A 16,093-nucleotide genomic window follows, 5' to 3' on the forward strand; every position below is an offset into this window, starting at 1 on the left:
AACTTAAAGCAATGCCAATCCTAATTCCAACCCAATCATCTTTTAAGAAAAAAAACAGAAGACACACCGCAGCTAATTACTTTATTTTTTAAGATTTCGTTTTCTCTTGTTGTTCTATACATAGGGTCAGGCGGTAGTCCTAATTATATTGTATTGGACTGTTGTATTACAGTAATGCAGCAACAATGTCACTGCAGCAAGAGTTTAGGGCTCAGTTTACACATTTACGGGTAAATGTAAAAACCTGTCCTGTCTCCAAGTGTCCTGGGTATTGTAGGGCCATATGGTAGCCAGTATTAAAACAGAACCCTACCTAAAAGGAAGATCATATCCTGAAGTAGTACAGCCACCTCTGGGACAGAAAATAGCAAGTCTAGTCTGGCACACTGTGCAACCGCTAGACCACAAGAACACACCTTAGGGGCCGATATAATGAAGGTGCCAGTGGAATGCTGACTCTTCAAAGGAAATGAATCATGATACAATAGTCTATCTGTATATCTACATGACAATAGGGGCAAAATCACCTTACTGTCTGTCGTACAATACTGACAGTGTAAATTACAGAATGAAAGGCTCATAGAAAAAAGGATTTGCAATGACTGATTTCTGGTAAATGTTGAAAACATAGTCATCATTTAATCAATATTAATCATAATTACTGAATTACATTTAAATTCAAGTTAATGGATCAAAAGACATCTGTGACTTCTGTTGCAAAAATAGTGTGTAATCTCATAGTTTGTTATAAAATATATCAGTTAAATTGTTTCTTACCTGAACAACAGAGAGGACAGTTAACTTTATGAAAACATCAATGCTTAATTATGCAATTACTGACATCTGGTCTATAACCCCCTCCTGCCCCACTATATATACATAAAAAGTCACATTGTGTTTTACGTTAATTACAGGTAACATATTCTTACAGCTAAGCCTCTTATACTAACTGATCAACTTCACTGGTTTTCATATTCCCCCGAGGCTCTGTAATTCTGTTTAATAATCTGGTTCATAAAGTAAATTAAGTTCACAATGATGTCAGCCTAGTATATGTGATAACAATTCCAGTCTATTAATTTTACAGTATGAGCAACAATAAAATGCAAAACACGAACACTGAAACACTCAAGCAACTCAACACGACTGAAAATAGTACTCTACTGCTGCTATTTAGCATGTTCAGATTAAGTATAATTATTGTAAACCATTAATCAATTACAAGCACAGTATTTTATTTCTACAGTAGTCTTGGTAATAAGGCAACACCAATCTGATGCACTTTGCTAGCAATTTAGGCATAATATTTTGTTTGTTTTGAAAGTTAACTCACATAGCAATTATTTCAGCAAATATCCACAACATATTGTAAACATTCAATATCACTGAAGCCATCAAAAAAGCCTTTGGTACCGCATGGACTAATTCTCGGTGTCTCTGGTGCTTATTAAAATGTACTTTTCCTCATTATTCCTTCAGGTGAGTCTCTGCACAGTTTGTAGCGATTCATAGAGTCTTTCATTCACAAAGCACAAATAACTATTTAATGAGAATATTCCTCGTAGGTCGATAATTGCACTGGCTGTCTAGCTTTTGATCTGTTTTTGAACTGTATGTGGGTATTATCTAAAATGCTTTCTTTTCACGTACAAAAACCTTCCAAGTGCATATCAAACAAACATAAGGTCTCAGAGCATGCAGTGACAAACAATTGTTTCTCTGGGAATTGGACTCAAATCCTTTATCTCACCTATTGTGCTATAGGAGAAACAAATCATTTAATATACCTGGCACAACGCCATCAACAAGGAACACAATTGAGCATTTTTCCGATACCTTTTGTGTTTCTGACTGTTTCCTGAGAAGTCTTATATCACCACTATAGCAGAAGATCCTTCATAGTCAGCAATGCTCATTTACACAGCATTTCTTATTCATAACTCCCTTAAAAATGTATGCATTTTAAACAACAAACATTTTACAACTAGTGCTAACATAATAGCTGTCAAAGCACCATTTGATCAAAACATATCCGACCTCTGATATTTTCAGGATTAGTTTCAAAAGACGCATGTCTGACACAGCTACCTTCCATTTTATTTTGTTGACACAAAACTGACATATTCATCTAGACCTCAGGAGTATCTTCTCAAAAAAACGTCAAACTGAATTTCCGAAGTTACATCTACAAAGGGGTCAACAATACAAGTTGCCCAAACTTTCCTAAGCAAATCTGGATTGAATGTTGGTACCTTGATTTTATAGTTACTTACCATTAAATTAGGTTTTACATAAGCAGTGCCTTCCCGTCTAGTGCTGATAAAATGTCACAATGAAAAGGGCATGTCCAAAATAAACATTTATTATCTACAAATATGGGAGATTGTGTTGATAGAACTAGATCATAAAATCTGTATGTAGTATTTTTATAATAATGTAGGAATACAAACATATATGTCTATGAGATAATTGCATGCTTTTCCAAAACTCAGGATTCAGATAAAATATTTTAAAGATGCATAATTTTAAGTGATTAGGTATCCCACTCTGTAACATAAGAAAGGGCCAGTGTGATTTATCTATGTTTCAACACAATGATTTTATAGACTTTCCTTAAAACTGTACTTTCCTACCGAGATGCCCCGATGTTTGACCCAACAGTAAAAAGGCTCATTTTAGAATAACACTTATATCAACTTCATGTGCAATGGAAAAACATTTAATACGTTTTCCAATTAAAACTGGGTTCCTGCTGACTCTTTTCGATGGTGCTTGTAATCCTCCTCAGCAGGTGTTGCGTGCGGCTACAGTGCAGAAAATTGCTCATGATAGGAAAACAAAAAGTGCCCTGCTGATACAGGTCAAAAACTAGACTCTCCTAAATAGGAATAATGTCATGGATAGAAGAAATAAAAGGAGCAATGTGTATCACACTGACAAAGGAGGACATTTAGCCTATCGGCAACAATATATGCGAACTTCAACTAGTCCATCCCCACATTCCGGGAGCGTTTTTAATTCCTGCCTTTATGGGGTTGTTAAGATGTTTTCCAGTATACTGAGGCCTTCTGAATGGAAGGAAACATATGTGAATATGGGCAAGAGTAACCAAATACCACCATGAGACAGACTTAAGGAAAGAAACTCTATATATAAAGAAGGAAAATTAAAGTAAATGGAACAAAAGCCACAAAATCAAGTGAGAGATTGTTAAGCAAATATAGAATAGTAAGATGAGAAGAAGAAACAAACACCCTAAAGAAATGTAGGACATGAGTAATTGGGTAGCTTTACCTTGGACAGTCACATACTATTAAGCTCTATGACACCTAGAAGTCAAACATTTATTTTGGTTTAAAGATTAGCAGAACTCAGAGAGATTCAACCAGGAGCCAAATTTAATAAAGGCAGCTGTTCATCCAACTCATTTTAGGCAGATGTCTAACATATTAACCATATCAACAATATCAACCACCAGGGGAAGACCCGTCACATTTACCATGAACACTGCACATACAGCACAGGTTGAAGGCTTGACCGCAACATGCGTCTGATTGATAACATTACTTAATTGGGGGATTTTTTCATAATGAAAAGAGATCTGTATAACAGATTAGGAAAGTTATAAAATGGACATTATTTAAAGGAAAAAAAGGAAAGTCCTGTAACAGACCTTTAATGGTTACATGACAACATTAAATTATTCTCCATATTGCGCCAATTATTTTGAATCTCTTCTTCAGAAATAAAAGCTCTGTACATGTATTAGCTCACTGGACTGGACCCATAATGCCCTACTTTAATCACAAAGAAAAACTAGCCTGTCATAATGACCAATGTAGTGAATGGCACACCAGACAACACAGCAGAATATTACCATATTAAAAACATCAGTATACACATCAATTCTCTAACTTTCAAATGAATTATATACCGCTATGATTCAAAAGAATTTCAATCCAGATATTTAAACCTACGTCTATTATTCCACTTCCCTCCGAAATATCAATCAAAATAAAAGTCTTATTCTTTGATTCCATGCAAGGAACTTGTGATGGGAAGAGACACATTGACAGAATGAAATAGATACCATTGGAGCTGGCAAGTAATAGCCCCCAGCACGGGGGTGGAAGATGACTCAAGTTGAGATAACCTCGTTAACACATTTCAGGAAAGAAATGAACAAGAGAACAGAGGATTCTCTAAAGGACAACCTGATCTTGGAAGAAATTATTGAAACCTCACTACAGAAAGTTGGTATTGCAAAACTCTCCAGAATATTTGGAGAAAGTCAGTGTGCTCTCGAGGCAGGTTCAGTTAGCACACATGGAGAAGAGCAAGCTGTATGTGGCATTTGTGAACTTGGCTAACATATACAGTTGAATATTCTCAGATCGGTTTCCCTAAGATGGCACAGAGTACTGGTTCAGTGGAGGAAACACCTGTATGCAGACATGTCTAGTGAGACTAAACAGGGGGAGTGGACAGTCTGGGTTTTTCCAGAGGAGGTGGGAAGTCGTGAGTCATGGTACACTTCATGACCTGGCTCCGAAGAGACATTTGGTTTTGTAGATATGAGTTGCTGCTCAAAATGAAGACATAATCAGATCAAAGTTGCAAATTCCTCCTGTGGAAGAGAATAGACGCTTGCTGGGGATCACAAGGATTGTCGATTGAGTAAAGTAATATCGATAGAAAAAAAAGATGTTAGATAAGTAGGATGGATCAGATAAGCAAACTGGGCTTAATGAGGCACAGGCTAGTCAAAACACTCAACGCAGGCGTGTCCACCTGCAACCCCTACACTGTACTCCTTCCATACATTAATCATCTGGTTGGAACATGGCTGTGTGAGGAATAAAAAATGACTTTAAAATGCTTTTGTACCCCCATCTGCCCCAAACAGAGCCAGCATCGCTGTCAGTATGTGCGCTAGTCCCTGTAGTCGACATTACACCATAGCCATCAACGCTGAGTCAAAATGTACATGTTACTTGACAGAAGGATCATTCAGAACGTTAAGTCCTGACACAGCATGAAGTAAACAACATGTTTTCTAAATGAACAAAAACAAAGTATTTATGTCCTAGAAAGATTAAACATTGCAATATAAAGGCAAGGAGAGCAATATCCAACCCCTCTGAGACAAATGGGAATGGGAAAAGAAAATCAATACAATTATTTATACATATTAAACTAACTCAAGCCAAAGAGTGGTTTGTTTTTGAAAAAGCAAGATGTTTTCTTCACTCTATACTCTTGGAACTTGGTGGGACTGCAGTGTAGAAAATAATACATACATTCATCCTACAAGGACAATAATATATCTAACAAATTGCCTAAATACTCCCCTTGTTGAATGATGGAGAATGACATGTTTTTAAAAATGTATTTCATCCTTGAACATTATTTTCTGGCAGATGAGTGTAATGAACAAAACGCTGCTCACGTTTAAACACAGTTTTATTGGTCACACACGTCCCATGCTGTCATTCAGCATTGGCAGCACCTGTCAGTTTCTTTGTTTGAATCATGTGGAAATGGACCTTTACACACATAGGGCCCAGGGAAAAACCCAGCTAAACTGTAAAAGTGCCCATTTTATGATGAATTGTTGTAGCACTAGATATGAGTAAGTAAAGCATTTATCGATCCTTCATACATGTAAAATCAATATAAATTCAGAGGGAAAGCATATATCAGTTCAAAAGTACATTGGATTTGAATTGGGAATAGTTATAATGACCATTTGTGAATTACATTAAGTGAGCTAATTATTTATCATGGTCACGGCTTCATTATCCAAACGTTGTTACACTAGTCGATTGATTTTAGATTAAATATGACAAAGTAAGTACCCTCTGCTATAGCTGTATAAGACTACACATCATACAAATGCGAATTAATATAAGTTAGATAAGATGAATTAGAAAATACATTTAAAGCAGACATTTCTGTTTTTCCAGTTTCCCAATTCAATTCTCCTTGTTTCAAATGAAACACAAGGCTTGTGCCTATATTGTGAATATTTCTTGGGTCATGTGAATATAAATATACAGCAGTAGATCGATTAAGGCTTCTATTATATATATATATATATATATATATATATATATATATATATATATATATGCATAGTAGTCAAAGAGAAGAGAGTTAGGATTTGGATTATTGCTCTGCTGGAAACACTGCAGTCTTTCAGCCAAATGCCTCATGTTCGACTAGTATAATAGGTCCTTAAATTACTGTTTATATAATTGACTGTTAGGGCAGGACAAGAGAGTGATGGAAACATGTATCAATGAAACTAACTAAGTAAATAAATACATAAATATGCTTGTTGTTAGCAGACATTTAAACATATGACTAAACGTACGAGCCATATTGGTAGACCATGATCATCATGTGGTAACAAGGGAGATGAATAATCAGAAAGTACAGGAATGTTAAGAGAAATACCAAGCTATGCACCAGTTGTCTACATCACAAGAAAATGATTGGAAAAGAATAACACAATAGAAAATAGACTAATTGTTTCTTTCCTATAGTACTTTACTTGTACTTTACAAATGTATGTTTGGTCAAAAGCAACACAAAACTAATAATTGTTTCAGGTATTAATTAACCAATACATTTCTATTTTAATTCTGCATTTTATTTCTGTTTTGATACACCTATACATTTCCACATTGACATTCAAAATTTTAATTTAGTTTTCACCAAGTCTAAAACATCGATTTCAGCTTTTTGAGATTCACTTTCGCTCTTATTAAATCGTTGTTACTACTCTTTTCCTTTCAAGATCATTCTCAGTAAGCTTCAGAATGTGTGAACTCATTTGAGGGTTTTTTCTTTAATGCTTTACCCTTTGGCTCAGAGGTTTAGTGGCTGAGACAAGTGCTTTCAGTATTAATGCATAACAACAATCTGATGCTTTTAAAGCCCAGTGGATCAATCTTTCAGCAATTTCTAAATGTTGCTTTCATCACTTTGTTATTAAATGGCCTCTTGCTCTGATTGAGAAGCAGCTCTTATACTCTGTCCAGTATAACTGTTCTACAGGCCATGAGTGTGGAGGTCACATATTACTGAGGAAGTGCATACAAACTTCCCTTTATTCTTCTCAGGATATTTAGGATATAATATACAGAAAAAATGTATATTGCATATATTGTATATTGCATGTCTCTAGCAAACCTTTGTTGTTTATCTATTGGGATAAAAGGGGTTATTACATTTTCACTTCTCAAGAACATCAGAATTACTTATAAACACACATATACACACACACGCACATTCTTAAATTAATGCCAGTGATGCAAGGGATCTGTAGAACAAATAATTTGATTGTTGGTTCTTGCCAAATGTATACCAAATATTAGTTTACTGTACATAACAAAAGCACCCTGCAACATGAAATATATATCCGAGTAGTTGAGAAACCATGTCTAACATGCTTGAGGCACTGATGTGTAAATCATGTGTAATCACTGTATCACTAAACTTGCATGCTGTCTCTTGTTCAAGAATATCCAATTAAAACATTGGACTGTGACTTAAGTCTGAGTACAAAAATGACAGGATGCAAGAACAACAAGGTAACCTACTATAAGAAGTAGTCAGTTTGGATACATCAGGAGATAAAATAAACAATATGCCATGAGTTCCCAAAACAGCTATTTAACTTGCATGTTTCACTTTCCTTTTCCTTTACCGTAAAAAGAGAACAGAAAAACAACAGTAAAAGAGTCCTTTAAAGTCATTTTCCAATTGTGTGTATATAGATATGCAAGAAACCTGTAAATTATATGACATTGCTGCTTAGCTTGTTTCGTGGTCAAGGTTTATCTGAATTAAAAAACGCACATTATCCTTTGGAGTTACATCACTTGACCTCAAGATTCTCTGGGACACCAAGGAATAGTTTTAATTAATTTAACCCCTTATCTGGTTTTAATTTTGTTTTTCTAGGAATGTGCTGTTATCTCTAAAACTCTCTTTCAGTTACACAGTTCTTACAGTGAAGATGAAGAGAGACAAATACAGCTTAGAACACATTAACAAGTAACATATGTTTAAGCGGCTGGGGTAATTTCCAGTAAAGAGCCTTAAGTGACCTTAGCAAATGCCAGGGCACCTATTCTGCTATGCTAAAGGAATTAGACTTATGTGAAAAACAATACAGGTAATACAATACATTCATGGACCATTGAATGTAATAATGCCAAACAAATATTTAGGCGAAAACAGGTAATTGCATGTCCCAAATGCCTTGATGTTAGTCAGGAAATCAACAGAGCTCTTCGGTATAATGTTGGCTGCACAACTTCATATCCTTATCAAAAGCACACAAAAAGAGTATCTAGATTTTTATCATAGATGTGTCACAGGAGACAAATAATCAACATTCAACAACAAGTAAAGGCAGGTCGCTTTTAAAAGTGTTTCTGCCGGTGATACTTAGAAAAACCAACCCAAACTCATGACTTGTTGAATACAAACTTTAAACTAGGCAGTGGATTTTGTTTTATATGTTGTACTGCCTGGAGCTATGTTGAGGAAAGCATTGCAGAAGTATGCCTTTATCTACTGATTTCTTTACCTCAGCCTTAACCCCTTTCTCCCCTCCCCCCCGCAGACAGAGACTGCACACACCATCAGTCAAACTGAGCCAAATAAGGTGTCATCATGTCTTACCCTCCAGTCAGCTAAGATGCCTGACAATCCCTTCCTGTAACACAGACACAGGAATGTGGGCTTTTGGGGCCCAGGTGCTGCTTTGCAAACAAGTTTAAAAGAGACCCCTGTGACACAACTAAAAAGGAGACACTCCTGGACAAGTGAATAAAATCATAGGTAGCTCTACCACAGTGAGGTTCTTAAGACCCCACAGACAGAAGTATATGTTTGGGGAACAATTTGAGTTGACAAAATGTGCTAATACTCCTTGCCAAAGACATTAACATTTTAAGGAGACTTTGACTATTATTTGTACTCATTGATACGGTAGTAGCTGACCACTGCTGTAATATTGCAACAATGTCTTCATGCTATGTGCCTCTTTGCTGTGGGCAGTTTATGATGTCCTAGCAGACATGTTCAACAGGTTTTGTTTTTCAAAGTCACAATCCATAAACTCTAAAGTTGCTGCTTGTTTGGCCATGTTAATAACTAGTCCTGCTTCATCAATGAATATCTCTGCACTTTTCACGGAAAAAAAAAAAAGAGTATGACCAAAAAATGTGTGTGTTTTTATACATTCTGGTGTAGCGCAAACAAGTTTGCATCATGCCTCCAGTGACAGTGATTTTCAAAGTGTGGTCTTAAAGGATAAGCTAGCCTTTCAAGTGAGTAAAATCCAGGCGGTTTCTCGACCCTGTCAGCAGAGAAGGATTTACACATGCTAGAAATGTCAATCCTCAAAGATATTGCGCAGACATCCATTACGTTTTTAGAAGACACATATTCCACAGCCCCCCACCACTTTAGACAAACCCATGTCCTGTTTTTACTCAAGCAACAGGATGCTTGTCTGTGTCTATTCTGTTGCTACATCAGACATGCTCATTCTATTATGGCTGGTCCAGTTTTATATCTAAACTATCATAAGCATCTCAATTCCAGGGTCATCAGGTTGATGATTTAAGAATGGGATATATGAGTTGTTGAAAGCTGCCACACACACACACACAAGAAACCCTATTTTTTTCTAAACAAACCTTGTTTAAAGAGACATTTAGGAACATTACAAGAGAAAAAAAAAACTTTCCAGATTTATTTATAAGTACTATCTGTGCCTCACTACTAAGCACAGCGTCAGTCTGGTTCACATATCTAAGGAATAACAATCGGTTAGAATGTCTTGGGCAATACGTTGTGCAAACCACAGTGCAGTTACCATTACAAGTTGCTGGAAATCAGAAACGTCTGCTCTAGAGTTTTAATTCTAATGTAGGAAAATAAAACAGTAACACATAAGTGCATTTATGCTCCACAACTTTCAATAAGCCTTTCAGTTACCCTCTCTAATAAAATAAAGACATAAATATAATTTATTTTATACATATAATATATATAGTACAGGTCAGTGCATTTAAGACAAGTGTTACAGTACCTTCTTTTCAAACCAGAAGTTTAGTATAATTTATTTTTAAAATGTAATTTAAGCCCTACTGAGACGGGACATCTGGTTTCCAGTAGGGACCTGCATGTAACCTGTTTTACTGCAGGGTGGGACTGTGGTGCAGGGATGTAAAAACAAGTAGCCCAAGGTAATGGAAAGGATTCAAGACTTGGCTAAGATTGAAAAACAAGATCCTCAGGCATCTATATGTTATTGACCTCATTCAACTACCCTTCTGTGATTGAATTGGGAACATGTTATCCTAGAAGAAAGAGAAAATAATTCCCTTTCTAGGCGAGCATGTACTACAGGCAAAGCAAATTAATTTGACTGGCATTTCCCACTGATAGAGAACTATACATGATTGACAGAACATATTGTTTGCCTAGAAAATATTATAACATGTCTCTCATCTGCAAAGGATGTGGTGATACCTGACATTCACAAATCTTTGCAGAGAAACTGTATTTGGAAGTCAGTTCGAGACTGGAGGCATTTTTACATTCATTCACTTGGCAGCGTCAAAAAGTTATGAAGTAACTTATTTAAAAAACAGTGGAAGCCTCATTGCTTCCGTAATCAATAGTGTTGCAAAAAGTGACTGTGATTGACTGGGAGAAAATGGCAACAGAAGGTTTTAATACAGATCAGCGAGTAATGGACTTGCACTGAAACAAATTTGATGATCAGGGAAATAAACTAATCAGCCACATCATGTAGTAAATGACTAACTCCAACTTAATCCTGAGCCCACTGTGAGAGGATTCAGAAAACAATGCAGTAGACTCATGTGCTTTGGAGTTAGGAATGCTGTGCACAAAACAGCAAACGTGCAGCTGCTAGGATGCACCAAGTCTATAATGAATGTTTGAGCTCAAATGAAGAAAACAGCCATACTGTACTGTATGGGCAGCAGGGAGATCAAACAAACACATGCAGCTTTGCAGCATTTTTCAACTGCATCTTCTACGATCTAAAAACACAATCATGGAATTATAGTGCCGGGATTTGGGGACCCAGGAGTCATTAACAGAGACATGTCACTCAGGCTTGGCCCTGTACTTCTGAATGAATTCCCCACAAGTCCACATTCTCCCTGAACCCCTAGAGGAAATCCTACCTTTTGGTGGAGTGTTTCTCCTGCTAGGAACCACTTCTTCCATCTGCACCTGCTGCTGTGCCTTGTGTTTGACCAGGTTCCCTTCGCTGCCAGCTCTCAGCAGCTTTTCACCTAAGCTGATTGTTTTTGATCTGCTGCCGAAATATTCCTTCCTGGCCGAGGGCAGCTTAGACGCTGCGCCGGCCGATGAGGGTCGCACTAGACGTGAAGGCTTGGACATCCTGCCTGCTGAGAGTCCAGCTTTATTTCCACTGTGCCTTTATCTCCTCCAGTTCAGTCCTCTTCGGTTCCGAGGTGATGTTTAATTCCTAAACTGTAAGTCCCATTTGGTAAAGGTGACGAGAGGAGAGGGGAGTGTAGGGGAGGTGGGGGGTAGGGGTGGGGGGGGAGGGAGGGGAAGAGTTCAGGGTCTGACTAATTCTGCTTTGAAAGTTGCACTCCTGTAGCTGGATTAATGTGATGTCCTGTCGGAGCTCATCTCATCTTCAAAACAAAAAGAGGCACTGTGTGGTCAGCAGACAGTTTATCAGAGCCGAGGAATGCGAGGATGTTGCCGGGATAAAAGCAGATGTATAATCTGCCCCTGTGTCAGTGAATTCTGTCTCTCTCTCTCCCCCCTCTCTCCCTCTCTCTCTCTCTCTTTCTCTCTCTCTGGCTCGCTCCCTATCTCTCAGCACACTGGAGAACAGCTGCTCTGTCAGTGACTGTTAAAACCCTCTAGCAAGCACAGACTAGACGCCGGGCAGAACTAAACCCGAGCGACGAATTCCAACAGAGCCCGCCTCTTCAGGTATACCAGTTGGAAGCTGATCCAGATGTGAGGTCTGCAAAGCCAGCCTGTTATTATTACAGTTTCACAACCCTGCCAGCAAGCGTTGCCTATTCCTCCTTGCTTTGTGCTTCTCTGTCTTTACACTTGGAAAAGAAAATGATGGATCGCTTTTGAGCAGTAGCTTTCATGCTCCTAGTTAGACACTTTCTCCTTGCTAAAAAATAACTGAGCCACGTTAAGTAAAAATAATACACAAAAAAGAAAGGATTGCTTTTTAACCACTGTGTGTTGTTGTGCTCCACTTCTAAGCAGAATAAACCTAATGAGACATAAAGATGTTCATTCATGTGTGCTGCTTTGATAGGCTGGTACAGTAATATCTCCCTGCTCTATACAGTGTAGACAGAGCAGAGAAAGTACAGTTCAGTAGCAGAACACAGTGCAGGAATTCACAGAAATATAGTCTAGACACATGTATCTCCTATATAATGTCAGTATCATTGGGTCTTACTGAAGATAAAGTCAGAGATATAGGAAGAGTCTATAATGTCACATGGAAATATAATTTTTAATTCAAGATCCATTTTCATAATAGGAAAAAAAATGCACTAGATTAAGTGTTTTCATTTTCTACATTATATTGTTTAAAACTCACATCATTTTTATTCTAAGTACAATCACAAACTATTCTCTTTCAGGGCACATTTTGATCTAGTTAGTCTTGGATTCTACCCAATGTATCCTTAGAGGCATGATAAAATAAAGTGTAATAAAATGGTGAGAATTCTGACAACACGGATTTAACTATGTTTGTCTTATCTATTACTCAGAGAAGGAAATATATTCAATGCATAAATTCAAACCAAGGATTAAAAAACAAAGGAATCCTCAATCCTGGCAAATACATTATACTATTACACCATCTGGACATGACTGACATGAAAGGACATATCTATATGAAATGATTATATCAACACTGTGTGAATCTCTAAAATGGGTTAAACAGGATAAACCTAGGGGCTCTGGAGATGACCCACATACAGTCCTGGCATGGGTTTAATGTCCAGCATTGGGCTCAAATATTTATGGACAGACCTTCAAGTCTAGTATGCAGCACACAACATATTTGCAAACAGTGATAAAAGTATGGTTACGAGTTGAGATTATGTGTCTGAGGAATCAAAAAATCAACAAACATAAAAAGATACATTCATGCATGTGCCTAAAGAGGATTCCTGGAGATAAAAGAATCATATTTTTGTACTTCATTCATAGTAACCATATTTACAAGCTGTTCTCTCTGGCATTACCATAACCGTCTGCTTTTCCTAACCACCAAGGTCTTTAATTTAACTGTGTCCTCCTGACCAGCTTTGATTGATTTTGTATTGTATCTTGCTTAGACAGTTTTAGTTTGTACATTAATAATTTACTGTACGTGATTGCAACTTAAATTGCTTTCTGCTGATCTGTTTATCAGATGTTAGCTTCTTCTTGATTTTCAAAATCTGCTGATCACGTGATTGTGTTCGCTATGTACATTTTAAGTATTTTATTCTCTCTGTATGACCACTGATTGCTGAATATAATTTGCTGATAGACTGAAGTCAATGACATAGTCAAGAATAAAAACCTTTAGTTTACTCAGACTTGTGGGCACTGAAGCAAAGGAAACTAACATGTCAGATATGTTCTATAGCTTTAAAAGAGCAATGATAAAACTGCAGTCAACAATATGCAGATGTTTCTGATCTACAACATGTAATAGAATTTAAAAAGCCAACCTATTTGCCTCAAACAACACAGTAAGATGTAATATTACTTTAGGAACATGTTCTATTGGGTGCTCTAAAAACAAATCTGTAAATGAAAGCCTTCTACATAAAACACAGAGCAGTAATGTTTGATGATGGAAAATAAATCAGTGAATTGAATTAAATGTTTAAACACAACTACAACCCTTATTTATACTGCTAAAATTTTAAATGTATGTCATTTCATGTTATTGTTGCTCTACTTTATCATTCTTAATCCTAAACAAGTGACATCCAGAAAGCACCACACATATTCTTAATATTCATAAGGACACAGTAGAGAGTGTCAATATTGATAATTGCATGACTTCATGCTTAATACAAAATAAACAATTCAGACCAGTATTCAACAGTAAATCATGTTTTGAATTTTAAGTGACAGATTTCTAAGGTGACACGCCAAAAAATGTGAACAATAAAAGTTTTATTGGGGTCACATATGTACAGTTCTACTCTATGAATAGATTGTACCAAAATCTGTTAGTAAGGGCAGAGATAGAGGATTCAGTTTTCACATCCCAGTTATCAGGGGTGCACAGGCACCTGAAGATTTTCTTCTCTTTATGCCTTTTTATTATCTGGAAGTTTAACCAATCAAGGACTATAATTCCATACCTTATATTCGCTGGAATCCTTGTTTTTTAATATGTAAAATTTTTCAAAGTAAAGTATGACGTTTCTAAATTATTTAGGTAAATTACAATGTCATGTCTGACAATTAAAGTGTTTACATATTACAGAAGGTATAGCTATGGTCCCTCTCTTCTCAGTGTCAGATGTCTTCCAGTTTAGAGAACAGGAGGAAACCTCTTGTTTGTTGTTCTTTCCAGCTCTTTCCACCTCCCCATCACCCCTTCACATCAGTAACAGTTTCCTTTATGTGCCACTCCATCCTAAAGGACTTGGCCTCCCACAAACTTTCATACTTAGTAAGGAGCATCTGTGTTAATGGTGTGTCCGTAAGTGAAACATCTGAGTTTACATCCGGTGCATGAGTGAAGCACCTGGGTTCTTCTCCCTGACTAATACATTAAATATACACATTATTAAACAACAAAGTGGGTACACTATAATAAAATCACTGGCTAAATTATTAACTTTACAAAATTCACAGCGAATGAAAGTAACTTATTACTTTGGTCAGCCAATTGCCACAGCGCTTTGACAGAGGTTAAAGTACACAGTGAAGGAAATTGGTCTGAGTGGTTCCTTGGTATTTACTAATTATCTTGCACTCCTCTGTTCCAGCTATAAATGGGTGCCTGTGTATAAACCGATTCTGAGTCAAAGGCCACTGGGTGTAATACCAGCCGTCAAGATCTATTTTATACACAACGGAAACGCGAGAGAACTCCTACATTCTCATTAACCTCTGCATACTTTATTCATGCTGTCATTATAGAGTCTGTCCTTATGTCCACAGAGTTCAAGGCAGTGCACCTTTCTGAAATAAGCTACATTCCTGTTAAAAAAAGGGGGTATTTCTTATAATATGGGTCAAACATCAGTCTTTTTTTCATAGCAAAAGATACACATTTATATAGGCATATGAATTGTCCCTAAATAAATATATTTAGGTGCACATCCCAGGATACAGGTCTCATATGATTACTGTCCAACCAAGCGGTCTGGGAATTTGATTGAATTTGCTGATGATGACCACAGCCATCGGCCTTCCACTTGACTGTAGTACAATAGAAATGTACAAACTTTGCTGCTTGTAAGCACTCCCGATATAAATACAGTAATTTTCCAGATACTAAATGCATTTGAAAAGCATAACGACAAGAAATGTGCAAGCTGCTTATGCCATGCTCAATTTAAATCCTCTATTTTTAAGTAATATGATTCCTATATTGTATTTTCTATTCTATCTCCATTTGTGTTTTCTCCGTGGCACAGCATTTGTCTGACATCCAAGTCTCTCCCCCAACCTGGCTGTCACTACGCACATCACGAAGTTGATGAGAAGCATCTAACATTTGTTTTCAGTGCCTGTTGATGTGATTCAGTCGGCATGATGTATGTTGCTGGTTGTGACAAGCCTGTGCAGAAGAAATACCAAGTGCTGATTGGGTCACAGGAAAAACAAAGTTGCCCTCTTTATGTCATATGTACTTCACTGGAGGGTATTTTAATGTGGTCTCATAGTTCAAGTCATGGCTGTCTCAGTTTAATACACATAACCTATGACATCAGCACACACTGAAGCCATATAATCCACAGAAATACTTGTAAAACACATTCTCAAAATATATCAATAT

At 36.9% G+C, this 16,093-nt stretch overlaps 1 protein-coding gene across 9 annotated transcripts in view; it reads right to left on the reverse strand.

Moving 5' to 3' along the window:
• The window catches only part of kiaa1217 (KIAA1217 ortholog), a 222,712-nt gene that overhangs the window by 142,744 nt on the left and 63,875 nt on the right, over positions 1–16,093 (reverse strand). For 6 of the 9 annotated variants that reach the window (XM_066718316.1, XM_066718309.1, XM_066718292.1 and 3 more), the window contains exon 1: positions 11,244–11,573. The exons of 1 other annotated variant lie outside the window; for it this stretch is intronic. In XM_066718316.1, coding sequence (XP_066574413.1) covers positions 11,244–11,463 — 220 coding nt within the window. In that variant the 5' untranslated portion in view covers positions 11,464–11,573. Of the gene's footprint in view, positions 1–11,243; positions 11,575–16,093 lie in introns of those variants that run through there. 2 more of the 9 variants (XM_066718300.1, XM_066718333.1) reach the window with 1 other exon arrangement.

The sequence above is a fragment of the Amia ocellicauda genome, chromosome 2 (genome assembly GCF_036373705.1).
Source record: "Amia ocellicauda isolate fAmiCal2 chromosome 2, fAmiCal2.hap1, whole genome shotgun sequence".
Lineage (NCBI taxonomy): Eukaryota > Metazoa > Chordata > Actinopteri > Amiiformes > Amiidae > Amia > Amia ocellicauda.